Raw genomic sequence first — 24,369 nt, forward strand, 5'->3', positions numbered from 1 at the left:
CTGATTGTGAACAGTTTGTTATGCAATAGCCTAATCTGAAATAACACTGGTTAACATAGGAGTTTTGTGTTTAATACCATACTCTTCATTATGGAAGCAATGAGCTTTGTGAGAGCAAGACATGCCAGTTTGTAGGATCACTGCCCATCCTTGGCACAGAGAAGGAAAGGTGTGGGAAGCAGGTTACCGCTACATTATCCGAAGGGATCGGTTACCCTGCACGGACATCCTAAACGTGATGAGTGAAGTTCATGTCTGTGGATTGCCATAGCCAAATCACTCCATTTCTGTGCCGTACTGGTAATGTGGGACGAAAAGCAACTTCCATAAATCAACACGCTGCTTTCTCTGCATGTGCGACTTGTGGCATCAACAGGCAGAAGTCCTGCAAGAGTTTTGCAAGAGTCCCCGCCAAAATCATACATCACCTGGGGAAGCTGGCCCCCGTATATATTGTCGTGGCTTCCAGTGACCGTTCCTGTGTGGGATGGAGCCAACCACCCATACGTGACCATTCGAGAGATCTGTGAAAACACTTACATTAATTTGAAATGCATGGCACAGTACTAGAATATTGGTTTGCCATTTACATTAATAGACTGCCATTGAGTGGGGTTAAGGGCGATCTGCCCCTCAGTGGTCTTCGATTGGCCAGTGGTCACTCTACAGCAGCAAAGGTTGATGTCTCTCATGGACTCCTGCACATATGAATTGCCGTTTTGGCAATTGTCTGCAGAACAGCAAACATGTTGACCTGTGCAGATGTCCTTCTGGTCAGTGTTGGCCCCCTCTTTCAAAGTCCATCCATACTTATGAGCCTCTTTTGCAGGGTAACTGTTTGCAGACTGAGCTTTCCTCTGGGTTCCTATCTCTCCTGAAAGCTATGAGGGAATGTCTGTTAACATGTCAGACCACTGTAAGACACAGAATTTAAGGGGCTAAATCTCATGTCTTTGGCAAGACTTCCTTTTTGCTTCTGTCTCTATTAGAAGGATCGTCTGGAGCTCGAACAGATGGACAATATACAATCAACTACTGTCATAGATGTGTTTGGTTTTCACATGAAGACCACGGTACTGGAATAATTACGGTGCATCAAGATTTTTATGTCTCAAAAGTAAAACATGTACCAACTTACAAATTACCCACGCAGTCATCGTATACTTAATGGATTAAAACCGATTAAGTGACATTGCTTAACTCCTGAAGAGATGTAGATTGGCTGTTGGAATGTATTAAGCTTAAGCACCATGAAAACACATGCAGTGTAACCACATTGTTTTTGCATTAATACTTCAAGGGCGACAAGATTTGCATCCTGAACAGCCTCATCAGAAAGTTGCTCAGGTTTTAAATTAGGTTATTAGTCAGCTTAAAGCACAGGCTTGTTGCTTTTCACAATTTAACTCTCCTATACCAAAAAAACTTTGTTATATATATATATATATATATATATATCTTATTTTTTGACTGGTTGTTTTCTTCTATTGGAGTAGTAGGAAAAAGGCATCAAAATGTAACAAACTCATGACGAAGCTCAGTTCAGTCCCTGCAGCATCTGATACAATAGGCCTACTTTAAAAATAACTCGCAATTTCAGTTACTGATGCATAGCCCTCGGGAAGTGAATTCTGGAAGCAAGCTCTGTTTCCTTTCAAGAGCTGTTCAAAGCCGTTCCTAGCTTCAAACAGCGCACAAAACAGGGGGGGAAGGGGGAAAGAAACAGGTGTTTAATGTCACAATCACTGAAATGTAATTGAAATTAAAAAAATTATAAAATATATTTATTAAGCTAACATCATTCCCATCTTGGTCCCAAGATTTGAAAGTGCCAATATCTCGTCGTTTCTTAGATACAAGACCAATTCCCAAATTACATCTCCTGGTTGTAAATGGCCAGCATATCAGCTTTGAAGGATTGAATACCCAAATCACTTTCATCTCTTTCTCCCGCCGCCTTTTTAGGCTTTTTATTTGATTTCGTTCTTATTTTTTTTCCCAGGAACAAGGATGTTTTAGGATTTATGTGCACTAAGGAAACCGGGACCAAATCAAACCCAATTGGTTTGTTTTATTGTAAGAGTCTACTTTCTACAAAAAACACACACACACACAAACCGAAACAAATCATGAAGTACTGGATTATAATTTGCAATTAGCAAATACGTCAAATATTTGGTTTGATAAAGGCCTAGGACTTGTAAGCAAGGGTTTCATTAAAGGCTTTGTTTAAACATTCACTTACAAGCTTCACTTCCTTTTTTTTTTGTATATAACTCTTGATGTAGGTTTTAGTTTCCCCTCAGGGACATGTAAATTATAAAGGACTTGTCTTTAAGTGTTGTCAGGCAATCATTTGTTTTGAAAGCTTTATGTGCGCTACATTTTAATTCTGTCTATTTTTATTTAATTTTTACCCGATGTCAAGTGTATGTAGACACAATTCCAAACATTGCATATCAAATAGATCCACCCCTTCAACCTCTTTCTAGTTCTAAGTAATCAAACGAAGCTACATTAACTGAAGAAGCTCAGCATAATTTATACCAATACTGTTAAATAAAATCTCAGTGCTCCCCATGCAGTGTCAAAATGTTCTTTATTGTGTACAGACAACACTTTCAAACATAACTCGGTGGGAACATGGGCCACTGAGTTTAACTGCAAGGGAAATAAAAGTTCCGTCTTAATTGTACTCCACCTGTCCGTGATAATCATGTGGCTTTTGTAAAACTTCAATACCGTATTAGGAAAATAGCTAAAGACACAAAGACATAATCTCATCACCATGAAAGGTAAAATACCCATTTGTATTGACTGGAGTTAGGTAACAATTAAGAAGTACTGAGATGCAGCCATCATTGTATTAATTCTGCTAAATAACATTTCCCACTTTAAGCCTTAGAAAATATGTGATCAAATGAAGAGATTATTCTGATCCTCGCTTTATCTTTGTATCCAGGTATCTCGGCACATCTCAGGGTATCTCGGTCTCTGTTTGTCTAACACTTTATATTTTATAAATATAATGAGGCACTTCAGGATGTTTCATGTTGCCGAGATAAAGGAACTGCCAGTGTCATTGAGTGCTCACCTTTTGACTCTTAATTCACAGCAGATCCACAATTTCTACAAATCAGTTCGACCAATGAGCTTGTCATGCACATTTTATACTCTCATCTTACGGTTTCATTCATTTATTATACATGGAGCTTAATGATTGCAAATGTTCCGATTGCCCAAACCTAGCATGTGTTAATACAGTATGCAAAAGCCTTTCTCCCACATTAACTCAGATGAGGTGAGTCTTACAGCAGAATCACTAACAAGGAAGAACTAATAATGTGTTGTATCAAAATTATATACACAGGTTATGAGATACTCTTATGATAACTGTGAATTTGCAACCTGAATTAATAAACAATGGTGTGCAAATGTATAAGAAATTCACAATAAGTGCAACTCCCCATAAAAGATAAAATATAAATTGTCTAATGCTATTGTTGGCAGCATATATAATTCCTTTCTAATATTTGGAAAAAACGTAAACAGGGCTGCAGAATGTAAAACACATGGTACTTGTCTATTGATGGTAGAAGAGATGGACTCATGGAGCAGGGAATGTCCTACAGTGTTTTGGTGCATCATGAAGGAACGATTTGAATTTTCCGTACAAAGGCGATGTCAGCACACACACTATTTCCATTGAAATCCTACACTGTGTCTTTATCTTTGAATTAGTGTCAAATGAATATAAATGTTTGCAGTATTAAAAAAAAACTGACTCTTAAAAATGACACATGGATAAATACATGTATTCTACTTTACACTATTAAAGTGTCCGAACAAATATAGCAGTGGGTATTTGTGTTAAATAAATTAAAGAGAGTACCAAATATTCCTCCTTGAATGACGTACAGTCTCATCAAGAGAATTATAACTGAATATATAAAAGCTTGATGTAGTTTTAAAGCCTTGATTAAAACATTTTAAGCGCCAAGTTAAGACAATATGTTCCAGATAAATGAGAAGCTCAAAGACCCATATCCAGATTAATTGCTGTTAGTACACTGGTGTTTATCGTTGAGGCCTGGTTACTGAATTGCCCTGGACCAAACTGATTTTAAATCATGCTGACAGCTTGGCTCGTCTCTTGTGAATCCTCTTCTGGTGGTATCATTTCAGTGCCGGGTTCACATCAGGGCTAAATTGGCATTTATGACTCCAGTGTAAGTAAGCGCTGGGATCCCATTTACAAATTCAGTCTACAGAGTCTTGAGTTAAATCTGTAAAATTAAACATGCAGGATCAACTCTGAACCTTTCAGTGTTCATTCTGCCGCAGTACGATGCACAAGAGCAGTTATATACCAACAATCTGAGCGCAAGCTGGTGACTATTGGAGCCAATTATTGTTTCTAATGTAACATACGGAAAAGTAAATGCCAGGGAAAAAACACCTTATTATAATCAGGTTTGACAGAGACACACACACATGTATATTCCAGACACAAAAAGCTGTTGCAATGGGTATTATAATAGGCACTTCGATTTTGGTTAAAGAATTATAAGTGCTGACTGACATTTCTTACCCCCGCCATTGTGTCTTCTCAGGGAAGCTGGGCGTGTTCCTTCAGGAGAACAACACCATAGACATCGGAGAGGTTGACGTAGGCCGTCGAGCGGCTCAAGAAGTGCCTCCCGGTATCTTCTGGAGATCACAGCTCTTTATTGACCAGCCACAGTTTCTCAAGTTCAACATCTCGGTCCAGAAAGACGCGCTGATCGGAGTGTACGGGAGAAAGGGCCTGCCACCGTCGCACACCCAGGTACGGGGAATTTAAGACGAGCGGGTCAGAGTGCGCCAGTGGGGGGTTTATGACTTGGCGCTTTGACAACCTGCATGATGGCAGCGGGCTCCTGTACCTCGGCAGCTCTTGATTTGTGCTGGATTTTTTTATTTTTTTTATTTTTTTTATGTTATTTTACTTTTTTATAGACTTGCTTGCTGTGTCTCAGTCATAAATCTGCTTTCAAACTGCCACCGTTTGATTCCCCCGTTGTTTGAACCGCTTGCATTTCTTTACGGGCCGAAGCACAGCTGTAAAACTTGGCTGTGAGAGGGTGAAAGACGAGGCTCTCGTAATTTACTGTGATACAGAAATGACTGGGCTACAGGGAGAGAGAGACTTTAATTTGATGAATTGAGTTAAACGGTACACATCGGTCACCAAGCCCGTAATAGCGTATTAAGCTTGCGTTTTTTATTAGCTCTCTAGCTGTCTGCTTTTGTAAGTGGGTCTGTGCACATGAGATCAACCTACACTGATTTGGGCTCTGCCATGAGCATTTCAGATTACAGAAACAAGTTTAAAATCGATACACAGCGAAAGAAGAAAAACCTAATGTGTAAGGCCTGTTTTCGAATGCATTTCCATTACAATTCCATTTAGCGAGAAAACCTCTTTTAAATACACTGCCTAAAATATAAATGTATATTTTATTAGTTTAATAACCCACCAGTTATATATTTGTTATACTATTTTATACCTCATTAAATATTATATCTTGTGAAAACTGTAGGGTAAAGGTATCTGCTAAGAAATAAATAATAATGATAACGATAATATCTAGCTTAAAATCCTTCTGCCTCTTGATATTGTATTGGTTTGTCAATTGTCATAATCCAATAACCTTTTTTCCCCAGATGTAAGACTTAATTGTTTTATTGGAGAGTCGCTTAATGTAGACTCTAGTTTCCTACATTCCTCTCTATGATCACCAAAGTATTCCTCCAAAAAGGAAGGTTAATTGAAATGTCAGACTGTTTGCTTTCTTCAGACTGAAAGACGCAATATAATATAGGTGGCAATGAGGGAATTACATTTCCAAGGTTATATAAAAAATAAAAAGAGGTGGGGGGGAGATGGGGGACGCTTGAAACAGTCTCTGAAAAGGACATACCATAAATTTTATAAGTAATTGACAGTGACTGTCCATACAATGCTTGTCAATATCTGCCACAAATTCTTTTGTGCCTCCCTAAAAAAATGTCAGTTTGATTGCAGCAAATGGATCGATATGTTTCTTTAAAGAAGCGTAAAAGAAATAATGAAGGATATTGACAGCTTGGGGAGGAAAAAAACAAAACAATATAAAAATCAGAGAACCTTCAAGTTATTTTTCCTACCACCTGTAATTCATCTTTCATTATGGTATTGGTGATTTCCCCCCCCCCCCATTCTTCATTCACTTTTAATGGGTTTTGCTTTATTCAGGTGGACATTGAATGATATATCAATTAACTAAACAAAATGCACCTTTCACATCTTGAAAAGCTGCATTTTGTGTAACACGTCATATACCCTTGAAATGTTACAGCATTATGTGCATTTTTCCCCTCTTTTTAAAGTAATAACATTCTGCCATCGAAACTCCATGTAAGCCGCAATGAAAGGCTCAGTGTGCCGCTCCTTTGCCCCATCATTACTCTCCTTTTGTGAGATTAAGATGAGTAGAGGCTTTCACGCTAGATAATCCTGGTGTATACACTTACTTGTGAATTAAGGCATGAAAGCTTAGCTCCTTCATTACCATCTCCCTTCGTCTCAGAGAGACACATAGTAACATCAGTCAGACCACAAATCAGTGAGCTAATAATCGCTGTTTGAACTTCAATTTGGTAATTGTTCCCGTTTTCTGTCTGTATTTTCCCTTGCTTTCCTACAGACCCGGCCGAGGTTAACAGTGTGATTCTCAGCCCTTTGCATCTACACTTTTGATATCAGTCCCCTTTTAATTCGCTTTTTTCTGCATTCTCTTTTTGTGGTGTTGTCTGTTCATCCGTTTCTGATAAATAAAGCAATTTGTTTTGAGGAGTGATTTTCCATTTGATGTTATGAATGTTTTAAACAAAGGTGAATAAAGTGGTTAATTTGGGAGGCAAATAAGAATACAGAAGGTCACCTTGATAGAAATGTGTGACAGAGATAGCTTTATGAAAAGAGGCAAGTTAAAGCAGATGGCTGCATCACTCTTTACAGATTGATTCGACACAGAGCGATTCTTGTGAATTTTGATGGGCCGATTATTAAAATGTCATTTGTACAACCACACAGAAATGCTGCACAAAAGAGTGTTTAAACACAAGATTGGGATTAAAGGTAACATTAAAAGTGGTTCAACACAGTTCTAGCAAGTGTTTAAATACTAAAAAGGATATATAATAATTAAACTGCAGCTGACATTTGTCGGTGTGCATGATTACACACCTTAAAAAGGACTTTGAAGTGTGATTATGGAATGGAATAAAATGGATTTTGGTGCTGTGTGGTTTAAAAGGGCACATTATAAAAGTGATTGCCAATACAGGAATTATTTTTACTTGTTACTTGTGATCATGTTGTGCCAAATTGCTTGTGCAGATTTTTTTGTGCATATGTAGTGTGCACTCCCAAAATTACGAATTAAGAACAACAATACAAAAAATACAAAAAGGCCTGTATTCATGTAAGTTAAGAGGTGTACATAATATATTGCATTCTAGCCCAGCAAAACTACTGTTTTCTGCCCTGTTTTTTTTAGATGTGCATTCCCAAAGCCCTGAGAGAAATGTGCAATTTATAGAAAAAAGTAATTTTCCTTCAAAATTAAATTATTATTCAGATTATCTAATTAATTGGCGGGAGGAAGAAGCATACATTTGCTATCAAAGTAGTTGAAAGTACTGACAAAGAAAATACATAAGAAATCGAAACAGATTGCTCCTGTAATTATGTATTTCCTAAAGATAATCAAGGTTGTTACATTAATTGACCAGCAATAAAATCATCAATAATATTTTCAAACCGTGCCTCTGTGCTTTTAATTTTTATATGGAAATCTGCTGCTCTTGAAGAGTCGAAATACATGTTGAGAACATCCGAAAATGTATTTGATGCAATATTCATGGTCAACACATCAACGTGTGGAATCAAAGGAAGATGTGTGCATATCAAGTTAAAAGCCCTCAGCAAGGAGCAGAGAAGACAAACATAGGCATGATGTGAAAGATAAAAAGATGATAATGCTGGGACATTTGTTTTTTCAGATACCAATTAGTGCATGACTACATATAAACAAGCCACTCTATAATACTTTGAGAAAGAATGCATGTTAAATATGCAAATACAAAAAATTATATTTATTGGCCTTTGGAAAAAGATAATTTAGTAAAAGGAAAAGGCGTATTTAGTTTTACTAACAATACTATTCATTTTAGAAAAAATAAGTTAGTTAATCCTAAAATGTATTTATTTAGGTCTGTGTATTTGTCATTTCCACCACTTGTGCTTTCTGGTTAGAGGAAGGATCCCATAGCCTGTGTATCTCCTTTTAATTACAATCTGCTATTTTCGCACATTGTCTTATCAATAATTAAGTGTTGCTGCGTAGACTTTTGCAACTTCAGTTTCGTCACTAATATTAGGTTTCCATCTGCAGCCCGAGATCTCAGTTTATAATGCAGGGGACAGCTTCTCACTGTGTGCCTGCACGTCTACAGCAGGTTGTTTTCACCTTGTCTGCAGCCGTATAAATTGTCACCATTCGCCACGAATCGCTCCAAGTCATCAATCTCCAAGACCTCTGTTTGCCGAGTTTGCATCTCACAATGCCAGTCTGCGGCAGAAACTCAAAGCTCCTCCAGTGACAAATCACGCTGCTTCTAACGGGACAAGAGCATGACGGTCCATTCTGATGCATTCCCCATGTGAACAGTGAAAGAAACCGATCGAAACATGTTTTTAAAAAAACAACTGATGTAATTATACCTGAAAAAGGACTGAAAAGAGGGTGATTTTAAAAGGTGGGGAAAAATTAGTTGGATATACATTAATTTTCTAAAACAATTCAGGTCACTTAATAATCTCCTTTCAAAGGTTTGATGCAAGTGTTTCCAGTACCCTTTTTGCACCTTAAAAAAAAGTTTTCTCTATTAGTAGTAGTAGTATTTCTAATTTTATTATTTCTTATTCTTATTATTTCTTGTTTCTTCCTTTCTAGTATGACTTCGTTGAGCTGCTGGATGGGAGCAGGTTGATCGCCAAAGAGAAGCGCAGCCTAATTGAGTCGGAGACTGGCGGCAGGAAGGCCAGGTCCATCAATGTCCATGAGGCCGGGTTCATTCAGTACCTGGACTCTGGGATTTGGCACTTGGCCTTCTACAACGACGGGAAGAATTCAGAGCAGGTGTCGTACAATACCATCGTCATAGGTAAGAGCTACCGGTGGACCTCATTCAATACATGACAGGCCCATCCCAATTCAGACCATTTTCTTCAAACGGGACCAGCTTAAAAATATATACATCATTTTTTATTTTTTTCTTCCTTTTGTTAGTAATTGATTTTTGTGATTGGAACACAGTACTAAGAAGTTTATTTGATGCTATGTGTACTTTAAAAAGTCTCCATTTTGCATCAGATGCATATTCTGGATCATTTTAGTCACTTTTAAGGATACAAGGTTGTCCCTTTTCTACATAGGTTTTATGTGTATATATATATATATATATATATATATAGAGAGAGAGAGAGAAATAAATTTGTGATAGGCCAAAAAATCTGCGATATGAGAACATCAAAGTGTTTAATCGCTGCCCTGGAGGAAACTGTTTCACCAGCATTAGGTTCTTTTAATACTTTTGCGGTGGGACCTGAGAGGAAACCTTATAACTGAGAAATCCGTGTGTGGTACCTGGCAAATAGGGACTCTTAATTTTTATTTTATTTTTAATCAAGGGAAAATATTCTAGGAATACATTAATTTCCATTTTATGTATATACTGCAAAAGTAGTGTTTGAAAAAATAAGCCTTTTAATTTCAACCTCTGTATGTTGCACATCATGTTACTCTGAAATTATTATACATACATATATATATATATATATATATATATATATGTATATATATAATTTTAAATCACAACAATAATTGCCCTTTTCTGGAGTGCTTCTGTTGATGGACAAGGCCTCTGTACATTCATACAGTAAAAGCACCTTACAGAAGGGGAGGGAGGCTGACATTATTATCCTGTCAAACTTTGCTCTGCTCTGGCAGCTCCTTTTGTTCCCATATAATGAAATTATTGACAGATGTTGTCATAATCGCAGGGCTGAGTTGACAGTAATATGAACATCTTATACAAGTGTGTAGATGAAATAGCAATCCAGGCGAAGATCCCGTAGGGATTTTGAAACACCCTTTAAAAATAAATCAGTGTTTTTAACTCTGTAAACATTTCAAAATTCACAGATTTATTTTTTACTGTTAATGTTATAATTTTTTCCCTATTCCTTATTGATTTCAGGCTAGTTGAAACCATTTAAAACTGATATGGCACTGAATTGTAAAATGCATCTTAAAAGCATTCATTGCGGGACATAGTATTGTATTCAGAAATTAAGTTTATATGTTGAGCTAGGAGTTTTATTGGTAAGGCAAGTATTTTAAATGCATGGTTTAAAGGATTTGCTTCTGACAATCAAGTGCACCTTAGAGACGGAAATTAATCGCTAATTTATCGGACACAAAGTTCTGAAAATAGAACATTTATTTGGATTGCAATTATCGAGCGGAAAGGGAAGGATTTTAATCTGTAACATAACAGTCTATCACATAGATTAAATACGGAAAACAAAAATTAAATGGAAGCACACACATTTTGGACTTCTGTCTTCCTCAGTGTTATTATTTTGAGTTTACAGTGTTCCATTATATAAAATGCAATTGTATTCTTAACTGTAAGTCGCTTTGGGTAAAGACATCATCCATATTAATAGATGATACAAATAAATATATAAAAAAATACACAATTCCACTGACTTGGGGACAGTGGCGTTATTTACTGGCACCACTGCACACTGAAGGAAATGATGAAAAGCAATGAAAATGCCCTCTGCTGTAGAAGAACAACAAACTGGATACATGGAAATGATTGAGGAGTCAACTGTCAGCAGTAACTTCTAAGTCAAATGTATGCAGTTTACATGAAGCAACAAAGTAAATAAGCTATAGTTTTATTGGAGCTTCTGGAGCTTAATTGACTGCCATAACATGTTGATTGTGTCATTACTGTCATGGTTTATGTTCAGTTGGCATCTGGTATGCTGGAATATCAGAAAACAAGATCACACAGGCTTTTATAGTGATGTTCTAATCGCTCTACAGCCTGTGTAGGTATAACATTTAATTCCAGCTGTTGGTGCTAAATGCAAATAGTTTAAAGCAATAATTGGAGGCGTTGTCTGTTCTCTCCGGTGCCGCTGCAGAATCTGTTATGGAGTGTCCGCACAATTGCCATGGAAACGGAGAGTGTCTTTCGGGAACATGCCATTGCTTTCCCGGCTTCCTCGGACCAGACTGCTCGAGAGGTATGTGCATCGTGGAAACAGAGACGCAATAACGATCTGGCTTTCAACCAACGGCCCAAATAAACAGCTGCGTAATTATTAATGACCTGATTTGTTTATGTAAGGATGACTGTTTTCCCTTAGATTTCATGATATAAACATTACATTGCCTTATTACAATTTACATTTGAAATCCATTCTCACTTGGCAGTTATTTCTTATTTTCACAATCGTTTCCAGTAGTGGAATTTGTGTAAATTGGCAAAAAGTGAATGGAATACAAACAAAAGGCGTATTTGAGAGGAATACATCTTGGTTAATGCAAGATTAGTACAGTAAACATGTCCCTTTGAACTGAAAGTGTAAGTAGTTGAATTACCTTAAGTAATCGCAGCAAAGCCTTCGTCCCTCAAGGCTGCACTAGAGAGATGTCTAGGGCCCAGCGAACGTAGCAACCTGGGCACGGGTGTTTGAAAGCCCGGTTAAGAGAGCTCTGGCTTCAGCACTAACCCAGCCGCGTGTCCCTGTGTGCAGCGGCCTGCCCGGTGCTGTGCAGTGGGAACGGTCAGTACTCCCGGGGCCGATGCCTCTGCTTCAGCGGATGGAAGGGGACCGAGTGTGACGTGCCAAACACCCAGTGCATCGACATCCACTGCGGAGGCCACGGCATCTGCATCATGGGCTCCTGCGCCTGCAACACTGGCTACAAGGGCGAGAACTGCGAAGAAGGTAAAGAAATGTCAATTAAAACCATGCGACGTCCACTTTTTCTTTCTTCCCCTCCTTTCTGCTCGTTTTTAGTTTTACAACCGCTTACAAGCAGGGTCTGATTTTCCAAAGTTACCCCCCCAACCCCCGTTCAGAACTCTTCCCTGTACAACGAAGGGTATTTCAAGCCTTTTTGAATTTGACTCTTGAAAGCGTAACCCTCGTGGCTGCGAGACATTTTACTGTGCATCGATTCCTGCTTGAGACTCTAATCACTTACTGCAGGCGGGTTTCCAAAGTTTCGAGTCCAACGTTGCAAAGACAATAGCTATTTTCCCCTTCGCAGAGCAAATAATTACCGTGATGTACTTATTGATACACTGGCTTCTGTCTGATCACAGTCTTGCGTAGCAGCAAAATCTGCACCTTCTGGTCGGAATAGATCTAGTTTGTTAAATGGCGAACCCAGTTTTGCATCAGAAGATATCATCCTAATATTACTCATGGTACTTCGACCCGTGCATCCAATTTTTCGGGAGGAAGGATCTTATCTCTTTTCCTCAATAAAATAGATTTTATTGATCCCCATCCAGAGAGTAAATGCAATTAAATCCCCCAGAATTAAATTTTCAGGCCGTTGACCCTACATGTGTAAAATTTTATTGAGTTGAATGAGTAAATTAAATCTCATCATCTCAAACACATTAAACTGAATTAGGAGGGATAGAATCCTACCATCTCAGAGGTTTTCCAGCCGTAGTTTCACATTTCCCCACATACGGTGACACATCCTTGGGGGATAAATTGTACAGCTTAACACTTTCAATTAACTGATGCAGGAAATTACTGTATTCTCGTTTGTTTCATAAATTACAGACAGTGACAATTCAACAAAGCCTGTTTTTCCTTGGTAGTGCAGTCGAGGTGGTTTCGGGTTTCGTGTGTGACAGAAATCTTAATTTCATCAAGTTTGGGCATCTACACCTCAATTATGTATGAATGTAGAATATACATTAGTGGAAGGTGGAATCAAAATGGAGAGCATACACAGAGCCATACAGATCATATCACACACCTCTGACAGTTACAAATATCACCCGTTTGACAGCTGTAAATTTAACACAGATGGACATTTTTATTGAAGTGTTTAATTTCTTAGGCCCTGGAATTATGCAGCTGAGTTGCCACTGAGAATTCCTCGAAGATTTGCATAAAATATCGAGCCCATATATAACTAGGCTTTTCGCAAGGCAATGCAAATCAGCCATTACTTGTTCATGAAAGGAGAGTAAATACTGTCTGATTTCAGCAAAGTCTGTACAAATGTGCCACCCCCGTCTGCGAAGACCACAAAGGTTTGAAACCTAAACAGCTGCTCCTTTCTGAACATTCATAAATACCTCTTCCCATCATGCATTGCTTTGTCTCCCTCCCCTACACCTTTGCGCCAAAGCTTTGACTTATTTTACCTAGTGGGCTGGGCTTCCAATGGCTTCAACAAATTTAGGCCAGAATGTTTTAGTGGCTGAAATGGTCATATTTCTTTCTTTCTTCCTTTGTTTTTCTAAGTGGATTGTATGGACCCATCTTGTACGTCCCATGGAGTATGTATCCATGGAGAGTGTCACTGTAACCCAGGTTGGGGGGGAACCAACTGTGAGATACTCAAGACCATGTGCCCTGAGCAGTGCTCCGGACATGGAACCTACCAGGCCGACACTGGACTTTGTACCTGCGACACAAAATGGACCGGTCCGGACTGTTCTGTTGGTAAGGATTGCCAGTTCAACAAACTCTTAAAAGATATCACTGATCTGTTAAATGAAAAATGTGTATTAACCTAAAATGAATCACAAGTGACATTGTTTCAAATGAATGGTGTCAACACTTTGGAGTGTGTGTGTTTGGGGAGTGGGCGTGTGTTTGTGTTTAGGGAATTAGACAAGCTCTTTTCCTAAATGCAATGTTTAACACAATGGCAATGATTCATACTTAATTTACATCTTTATAGGTTGGGAACCAAGTGTCAGGCATTTGTCACTTTGCTTTCCTTGTTGCTGATTAAAAATGCATTCATAATCGCCTTTAAACAGTCAGACTTCCTGCTTAATTGAAAGAAACTGGCTTCACTTTGCCACAGAAAATGAAAAACTGACCTTTTTCACTTTTAATTTGACAGATTTTGTAGATGTTCTCCATTAACAATCCTTCTGTCTGATTCTGCTGTCATGCATCTAATCCAATATTAGACATCTCATTGATAAACAACTTGGAAAAGAGGAAAGAAAAACACAAATAAAACACACAGTTTGTGCTCTGGGCATGTTGTCAACCCACCTGAGCCATCTTTTTCATCTTCACCCAGCAGTGGAGGTTTTTCTATTAATTAGCTCTGCAATTCCACTTCAATTAAACGTACTTTAATTAATAAGTGCATGGCATAGATCGACATACTCTGCTGGAAGCTGGTGTGCTAAAAGCAGATAAACACCTTTGCCCTAATGAAAAATTGATTACATTGATTCACAAGTAAAAGGGGACCACAGAATCAAACGGTCTCTTCCCGGAGCCGAGTTAATATTCCACAGTGCTAAGGTTAATCAGCCCTTCCAAGGTCTCTTAATCGAAAAACTTGACTCTGAAGGGGTTGAAAATTGTCATATATATATATATATATATATATATATATATATATATATATATGAACTCAAACTGGAAAAATATGAAACTAAAAATAAGTCAACTCTGTACTTGGGAGTCCCATAATGTTGCCAGCGATGCAAAGTACCTGAAGCCCTTGGTGTCTCACAGATTTTCGTAGCTGATTTCTACACAGTATGAATAGGGGGAAGAAATAACACACATTGCAGGCTATGTGTGACTCCCCAAACTGTCTTCAATGTAGTATTTTGCCAACTTCTCAAATGGGCGAGTGCTTTTGCAGTCTTAGGAAATCTGTTTTGGGGAGGTGGATTTTTAAAAATTTTGTGAGCTCTGGAGACAACTGTCCACCAAGCTGCTGATCGTTAATCAAACGGTGATGGTTCAGGGACTCAAAACCCTGTTTTCAACATTGTTTCTCCCAGGTGATGTCCGTGTTTAAGCGCTGTGCTCTCGGACACGGACACTTTGCCGTTACGGAATGCTGAGATGTATCGGAATTGGCGTGGTTCTGAAAATGTAGCTCATGGGAGAACATTTGACAAACACATCAGTTTGGCTGTCTTTAGTTTTCCCATGGAAATGTATTATTTAAAAAATAAAAAAGGTGTCTTACATGGACACAGCTGTGCAAAAATCATAATATTCGTTTTATGCCAAGGTTTTTTTTCTTCTTACACTTAAGATAGTCCCCGGTTCTGTCTCTAACCTAAACCAGAATGGGTCCACAGATAATCCATATGAATAAAGGCCGTATCTGAGGTTGTTGTTGTTGTTTGTTTCTTTTTTTATACATGACTCCCAGGAGTCTTTTTAATTATGTTTACCATATTCGTTTCTTCCTCATTGTGCACCACAATTCAATGCCTAACCCTCCCCTACTTATCAGCAGCGATGCTGTGTTCTGTCAGCCTTACACTTTGAATGTGGGGGGAAACTGTGGCAGGAGTTAACAAGAGACCAGTGAAAAACAAATGATATCTCTTTAAGAGCCCGCATTCCACAACAGCAAAATTAAGAGAAAAACAGCAGTCAACAAGAAGGGGGGGGAGAAAGGCCTGAACTTTATTTTTTAATTTGCTGACTGATAAACAAAAGAAGCAATTATGTCTTGTTCCCCAGCTATGGACTCATTAATTTCAAGGTACATTGTCAAGCTTAAAGCAAAATGGTATAATGACAAAACCACACAGAATGTCAGTTCACAGCAAGAAAAAAATGCCTGTGTCTGATTTAACGGATAATAAAAGTGTTAGTTTTTTTTTTTTTTTTTTTTTTAATTCTAAAAAACTATGTTTTTAATAAGGAATCTTTGCTTAGCAAAAACAAATTGTAAAATCTGATTCCAAATGTTAATCATTCATCCAATTGTTCCGAAAAGTGTAAGACTTTCCTTCAGTTTTTGCTTCATAAGGGATGTCGTACAGCAGATGTGAAGCAATTTATTTGATAGTATTATAGCATGTATAAAATTAATTTGATATTGTCAGTCTGATATTGCATTCATTAAAGCTTAAGAAACCCCCTTAAGAAACCCCTCTCAGCAGTTTCAGAACAAACTTTACTGCATGGTTTACCACACTTCAAGCCTGTGTGGACACTGTGATTTTGCAAAATGAGAAGTTGGTTGCAGTGTAATTGATAAAACCTCATGTGGGTAATTTAATGAACTAATTTCAAAGGGGTTATATAAAGTGTATCATGCATGCACTTTTACCACCTTTACAAATATAAATGAGGTCATTCGGTTACATAAAGCTGGCGCTAAAAACCACTTTGCGACTGATGCAGGACAGTGCCCTGTCTAGATGTCATTGTTGCAGCAGGATTGTGTAACCCATGTATGAATTTAAGCTTTGTGATTTGCTCCGGAGAGGCCAGGTGCAGTAGTTTTGTGTAGCTGATTTTTAGAAAATGATTTTTCATCCTAGAGAATAGAAGACAAAGGAGACGTGTGTGATAAAGTTGGGGGCTCCTCATTGACATCGTGTAGTTGCCCAGCATCCAAAGGGAGTCATCTTCTATATGATAGTATGTTCTGTAGAAAAACTTTTGATGTGTCTTCCCAATCTGAATAAACAGTGGCATTCTAATTGAATCGAGCCCTGAGTAGTTGTTGTCTGCTTATCTATTGAGGGAGTAAATCTCTCCCTATCAACTGTTTATTGTGGCCCTTTTTTAACTCATGCTGCAAGGGTGTGTGTGTGTGTTTGACCAGAATGCCATCTGCTCGACTCACTGAATTTGATAGACCAGTATGTGCAGGTGAAGCCAAGAGAATCTATCCCTCCATGTTGCTTATGGTCATTCACGAAGAGGCCCTTTGAGGAGAGATGTGCCTGACCATTTCTCCTCTCCTCTCTCAGAGATCTGCAGTGTGGACTGTGGCTCCCACGGCATGTGCGTCGGGGGGAACTGCCGCTGCGAGGAGGGCTGGACGGGGTCCACGTGCGACCAGAGGGCTTGCCACCCCCGCTGCACCGAGCACGGCACCTGCAAAGACGGCAAGTGTGAATGTAACCAGGGATGGAACGGGGAGCAGTGCACCATCGGTAAGTCCACGGCTACGTCCACCCCTTCCCTCCACAGGCTAGCTGGCGTCCCTTATCTCGTACTTCCGGTCTGTCACAATCCAGGCTTGTTTTACTCCTTAAACATGCTTTCGATTATCTCTTGATTTGTTTGTTGTATGATTTTTTGTTTCAGAGCTTAAGGGTGGATGAGCCAGATGCATTTCACCAGCTTCTCGCCGTCATAGGTCAGATGTCAGTTTATCCGCACAAGTCAGAAGGGCAATATGTTTCAAGGCCTTGACTTAGCACTTGACTCCAGCTTTCTAATTGGCGTCTGCCATTTTTAAGGGCTGTACAGAGAAGAGAGAGGGGAAATCAGGGGCATAAAGATGTGAAATGATCCTGCTTTCGCCAATCCCTTCTGGGGACGTCTGAGTCAGTGTGGGAAAGCTCAGTTTCATTGTCTCTTCGTTACGTGCTCTGGGGTTAGTTGCTCCAGTCCCCAGTGTTCCATCCAACACGTACAAAAAAAATAACTACAGGAGTAACTAAATATAACATTTCATCGGAAATTCATGGAATGCGTTAATAAGAGCTAAATTATTAGCAGATACTTCCCGGGTGCACTTATCAGAGGAATGTTTGGATGTTTAAGAGAGTCCATCTTTCATTGCAACTATTTTTGTTCAGTTCCCCGTGGAGTACAAGGCACTGCATGGCTAAATTAGTCAACAGGAATAATTGTAAACCTGTTCTCGGAAATAAATGGGGTTGCTGCGCCAAGCTTCTTTAGAATTTTACCATTATATTACATTTAATTTTCTCCATTAGGTAAGTTAGATGTAATCCTTTGTGGTATTCTGAGCTTGGACTGCCTTAAACACTGACTTGTTTATTGAGCACATTGATTTTCATGTACGTGCATTCGGCCAATTCAAATGGAAATTTGGCCTAGGGGAGCTCCTAATTCCTTTAAGCTACAAGAAAGACCAGCTATTTGTTTTCATTCTGATACACCGGTGAAATGGGAAAAGAGATCGTTAACAATCAGAAAGATACGCCTTGTTTGCTTAATCAAAAGTTGCCGTGTGCTTTGCTTTAATAAACTCTTGGGTTGCTCGGAGCGCTAGATCAAGTCGCTGATGGGTTCAAGAAGATTAGATCATTATAGCAGTTAATTGCACTTAGCAAAGTCCTGGAAACTGCAAGGAGGGAGACTTAGAAACTTGCACTGCCACAGACAACACTGGTGTCTTTTGAATCCCATCCTCTTCGCTAATTATCTGCATAATTCAGGAAAGAGGCTTCACTGCTTGTTTATCAGATGATCTTAAAGTATAAATGATTGCTATGAAACTCATGCTAGGTTCCTCAAAGTGAAATCCACATTTAGGAAACCTGTAGGAGGCAAAGGTCAAACAAAACAGATCCTTCATTCACCAAAGAAGGCTTTATCAATCCCCTCCAAAAGAGCACTTTAAAAAAGTGGTTTCAAACCTAAAACGTGTTCTTCTCTTTTAAGCCACTTAAGACTGTGATGGCATGTTCTTAAACTGATTGCTTTAATTAATTATGGACATCATGCATCTTGACAGACAACAAAGAAACTCCTTTGGTTGAGTTCTAAGGAAGGGGATTTCAGGCCAGTACTTTGATCTTGCACAGTTGTGTGTAATGTTAGAATAACCCATCATAGCAGGGACAGCTTACATGCATTAATTGAGATGAGATTTGTGCTCACTTTTGACCCCTTGACCCGGTGTTTCACTACACTGCCCCAGCTAAATTGACTACAGGAAGAATGAGGACAGTGTGAAACTTTTGTGTTGTTATTCATAGAGTTACACTTCCATCTTCTCTTCCTTGTTTTGGTCACGAAGTTGTACAGCAATAGCCTCCAATTCTCAGAGTCCAGAAAGTGAAATATGTTTGCTAGTGGCCCAGCGAGACTTTTCAAATGAAGTAGCACCTCAGAGTAGAAACAATCTTTGAGAGACGTGTCATTGTGTCTGCATTCTGGAAAGATCTTCCTATACATTCTGTTGCCAGGCTGGAAAGTACCGTTTCTAATCAGGTGACAAAAGAAAAAAGAGAAACAGAAAAGGTAACTCCTGACCTTTCTTTAGTTCGGAGCAAAGGAAGTATCGTGTTTCAGGCTTGAAATAACTTCCATAGTGAGAAAGCTGTTATAATCCAATTACACAGCCATCTATGGTGCTACTGCAAGTGGTAGCAATTTTAAAAGATTGTTATCCAAGCCGCCTATTGTTTGCGGGAGCTGGATCTTGAAACTTCAGTGTTTGGAGCAAAGCTTTACTCGTTGACTAGTTTGTGTTGCTTTCTTAACTGTAAAGCAATCTTTCTGTGTCCCTTTAACCTTTATAGTGCCACCACTTAAACAAAATTAAATGTTAACAAAAGGGTACAGATCAGCCATGAATCTCAATTATTTAGTAAGAAGGCTGCCAAGTGAACAGGCTTAATTTAATTTATGAATGTATTTAATCAATATTTCACATACACAAAAACAAAAAATAAAAAAAGTAAGCATGTCCCTGTTATTATAATATTTCCTTTTATACATATTTATTCTTCATGAATTTCTATTTAAATCGACCACTGACAAAAGGTAGTTTTCATAGCGGTATGAAGCAATTACGTCCAATCTGAGAGACTATATTTCATTCATTATAAATATATACCACACCTATACACCACTGACAGCTGTGCATATCACAATTTGACAAAACTAAAAACTATTTTTAGTGCCTTTAATCTAGCTAGCGTTAAGAATGCTTTCCCATTAATGTAACTTTAATTAATTTAAAACAGCCCTTATAAACCAATTTGAAAATTGCGTGATTATATGCATTGTATCTTTAATTCCACATTACTTGGGTCAAAGGTTTGATTTGGTCTAGCCCACAGAGTGCGACTAAAAACAATTACAAACAGAAAAGCCTGTGACATGTTTACTAGATGGAAAGCACAGGAGCTGTAGGAAAACAAAACAAAACAGCCCATCCTCTAGAACAATAAATAAATACAATTCAAAAGCCTGTGGATGGATTAAGCCTTTCTCCCTCAACTGGGATAGTTCCCGAGGAAAACCCAGTGGCTAACATTTTGATTTATTTATTTGTACTCTTCCTCTGCAACTTCTCTAAATACCACTTTGTGCCTGCAACTCTCTTAAATGTAGTATCTTAGCAACCCATACGAAGCCCTGTAGTTATTAAATTGGACTCCTCTGCATACCTTTTGGGTATCAGCTCAGGCTTACAATAACGTATCATATCGACAGGGAGTTATTCATGTTCAGATTAGGCATTAGGCTTTAAATAACTAATTTCAACATTTTACATTAATCTGAGGTAATTTTCCTATTGTTGTACTAGGGCTTCAAAAAAATGTTTGAAGCACAGGTGTAAGTATATGCCGTGTGTGTGTTTATATTCCTGCTGACTGAATTGTTCTTTTGTGATTGATTTATAGGTTGTTGTTGTTGTTTTTTTCTCATTCTTAAGTCTCTTTTGGTGCCTGTGCATTGACGTGTGCCAAGGAAAGATTTTAGTTCTCCGTTTTTACTGAAATGTATTGAGTTGAGCACTTTATTATGCATGAAGTAATTAGTTAATCACTCTTCATTCTTATAATTACAATAATTTGAATAATTTGAAAAAAAGCTTTAACAACTTTTAATCATAGAATTTGTCTTATGGCCATGTAAGATTGTTTTTTTATTATTATTTTTACTTTGAATTTAAGTAGAAATGTTCAATTTATTATTTTGCATGATTTTGTTATTCCACGGGTGTCAGCTGTAGCTTTGTTTAACATGTATTTGAGCTCCATTGCAGAAAAAAGGGATTGTTAAACACTTTTATGTTTGATGCAGTCACTTATATATTTATTTTAGCTGGGGTTAGAAACTGATTTTAATCCAAATGAGCTGTTATTCTAAAATCAGGGATGTGGCTCAAAATCCAGCCTTATCATTCACGTCAGGTGTGCGATACTGTCAAAGGGTTATTAAAGACACTTTTGTTTCTTTCTTTAAGGCAAGTTATTTCTTTGAACTCATATCAATAGCACTGGATTACTGCTAAAGGAGAGCAAATTAAAAACAAATTGTAAAGAGGGATAGTAGGCAGAACTCTATTATTGAGACAATGCACTTTTTAGCCTGTTATTTATTATGATGTTTCTGTTTATGTATTCATTGATTTATCTATAATACATGAAAAGAGAACTTCTCTCATAGGAGAACAAAGGTTCTAAAGCCATCAATTCTGTCATGAACTGTGCGGTGCATTGAATACATCCATGAGTGAAGGCCCACCCATTCACCAAAGCAGCGGCTGTTAAAAACGCACAATAAACAAAGTAATAGTCTTATCTAAATGTATCAAATGACAGAGATAGCTGGTTATTTCTCTACAATGCAGTTGACTTGTGCTGTAGGAGGAGACCTACTATGCAGCGCCTACTATTCTTTATCAAGAGCAGTAATTGCAGTTGATTACAAAACAAAAATGGCATTGTACGACATGCGCTGAGCGGAGAAAGCGTCAACCAAGAACCCATGATTGTCGTTTTATTGTGAGGTTGTAATGATGTCGGAGCTCTACTAGTATGATTAAAACAGGTAAAGTACAATTTTTATTGCTGATTTACCTGCAGCTATAGGGCAATAAAACTGCAGTGTTATAAATGGCAAATTAAGAAATTCTGAATCAATGTGTGCTCTGCTCCTCTTCAGAGTGAGAACTGATTGAGCTCCACGGACGTAATGTATAATTGTTCGCAGATTAATGTCATTTTTATCATAGCTTCTGGAATCAGCAGACAAATAATGAAGCAATGATGTCTTTAAGGCGGTGATTAAGATTTTTTTTCTCCCCTCTCTCATCTAAGAATTAGATGGAAGTAATTTAGCAAACTTTGTTGCCTCCAGCAGTGAATCACTCCAGACATACCAGGGTTAAAGGATGATTGTGATTGTTTTCATACCATATGTTTAATATCTGATTGCATTACGCTTGAAAAAACATGACCAGCAATCTTCTCCCAGCTGAATCTCGACTCCAGATTTATTTATTTGGTTTTTGTTTCCCACCATGGTGAACAGCTTTTGTACATGGTGGAGATCGCAGTCATTACGCCTTGATGTGACCATTGAACAACAAAGGCAAGAAAGAAATATATTATAAAACAAAATACAGAACTCGTTATGCACAAGTAGTGACCAAGTTGCAAAATGCTGAAATAAGCACAAGGGAAAATATATTGTGAGCATTGTGTAGCATACTAATGTCATATCAAGAAACTACCAGTGTCAACAAATGCAAAAAAATAAAATAACTATATATATGGGTGTGTGTGAAGATTGATTTATACCATGACTTGTATACCTTGAAAAATAACAGGCATGCAGTTGCAATTGACTAGGATGAAATACAAAATCTGGTTCCCCATGCCAATCGCATATACAATAGTTCATTTAAAGCATCTGCCCAATGAAATGCCTTCAAATGGTGGGGCTAGGGCTTCTGCAGTTGGCTGGTGTACCTAAATTTGGAGTTGGAAACCACGTGTATGCCTTGCTAATAACATGCTTGCACTGTGTTGCACATATTCAAACAGCCGAAGAGACATCACTCCAGGGGGTTCTCACAGGTATATGACAGATGTATCGCTGGGGGCATTTAATTGTTTTCTGTACATATTTTCACAGGTGGGGTTTAATATGATGGCACAAAGATATACTAAGTAATGTATAACATGTACAAGATTGAATGTGTGCTGTGTAGTCTCGAAAGGAATGTCTTGCCTTGGTTCTAAATTTGCATTAGACAAAACGAATAACCTGCTGACATAATTTGCTGCGTCTGCAGCATCTGCGACGTGATGTACCAATCATGCAACCAAAGACGTATCAAGTGTGAGACTCTACCAGTTTATTAACCTGACTACAGTAATGATCACAACAGTAGATTAAACTGTCCCTGGCTGATTGCTACATGCAGCATGTAAACGGAGCGTGGATTGATTACAGGTGTGCCTTCTCTTCTTTGGCAGCTTTACAGGAGAGGGGAATTAGCAAGTAACGCACGTAACAAAGTTGGTTTTGAATGAACATTAAAAATGTATGTAGGTCTTCAAAGGAATGTGTTGCAATGAACATTATTGGAAGTCACTGTGTCCTTCTTGGGCGTCTGTCAGCTCTGCTCTGTTTATATGTTTGTCATATCAGCAAAATTTCCTGTCCTGCAAAACACTGTTCTGAAATGTCTGTTCTTTCTCCTTTTCATTTCTCAAGCTCACTATCTGGATAAGATAGTTAAAGGTACTGTTTTTCCTCTCCTTTTTACACTGTGCTTTGTATATAATTCTTTGTAACACACCTGTTTTTTCTAATAACATTTTTCTTTTTCTTTTTCTTTTTTTTTTGTTCTCTGTTTGAAATAAACTGCCATTTCATTATTTAACCTGGGATTCTCACCTGTGTGGATTTTACTAAAGCCACCACAAAACCACAAATACTATAAGTGTATAATGTAGACTACTGGATCACTTGTTGTTTCTTGATAAAAATAACTTTCCACATTACAGGGAAATCACCAGGGCTTTCCTTGTTTAAAACTGTAAGCATTCTGTGCTGGAACCTGATTGATGCTTGTAGGCATACAATGATCTGCTGGCTTGACAAGGCTTTTGCTATTGATCAAATCTGTGTATGTGACAAGACAGCACTTGTTCTGAAGCAATTGTGCTTACAGCATTCTTCTACTCTAAATATTTAAAGATCCAGAAACATACCAGACAGATTTGTGTTGCAGAAAAAAAAAGCTAAACTAGGAAAATTAGTCTTGCATCAGTTTATCTAGCTTTGTGTCAGTACACATTGCTTGGGAGCAGTGTAATTTTTTTTCCATTTATTTATTGACTTTATTTATTGACTTATTAACTTTTTTCTTATAAACCTATATATGTGTGTGTCGGTCTGATACATCATTTACAGAGATAATTCTGGATATGCCAGTATTTTAATTATTTTTCCCAAATTTTCCTCCTTGCCCATAGAAGCAGACAAGA

At 38.1% G+C, this 24,369-nt stretch overlaps 1 protein-coding gene across 9 annotated transcripts in view; it reads left to right on the top strand.

The window, feature by feature from the left end:
• The window catches only part of LOC136764272 (teneurin-3), a 267,776-nt gene that overhangs the window by 197,698 nt on the left and 45,709 nt on the right, over positions 1 to 24,369 (top strand). For all 9 annotated transcript variants that reach the window (XM_066718152.1, XM_066718154.1, XM_066718155.1 and 6 more), the window contains 6 exons: positions 4,614 to 4,828; positions 9,042 to 9,252; positions 11,309 to 11,410; positions 11,924 to 12,118; positions 13,667 to 13,867; positions 17,125 to 17,310. In XM_066718152.1, the coding sequence (XP_066574249.1) occupies positions 4,614 to 4,828; positions 9,042 to 9,252; positions 11,309 to 11,410; positions 11,924 to 12,118; positions 13,667 to 13,867; positions 17,125 to 17,310 (1,110 nt within the window). The remainder of the gene's footprint in view (positions 1 to 4,613; positions 4,829 to 9,041; positions 9,253 to 11,308; positions 11,411 to 11,923; positions 12,119 to 13,666; positions 13,868 to 17,124; positions 17,311 to 24,369) is intronic.

The sequence above is a fragment of the Amia ocellicauda genome, chromosome 12, assembly GCF_036373705.1.
Source record: "Amia ocellicauda isolate fAmiCal2 chromosome 12, fAmiCal2.hap1, whole genome shotgun sequence".
NCBI classification, from domain to species: domain Eukaryota; kingdom Metazoa; phylum Chordata; class Actinopteri; order Amiiformes; family Amiidae; genus Amia; species Amia ocellicauda.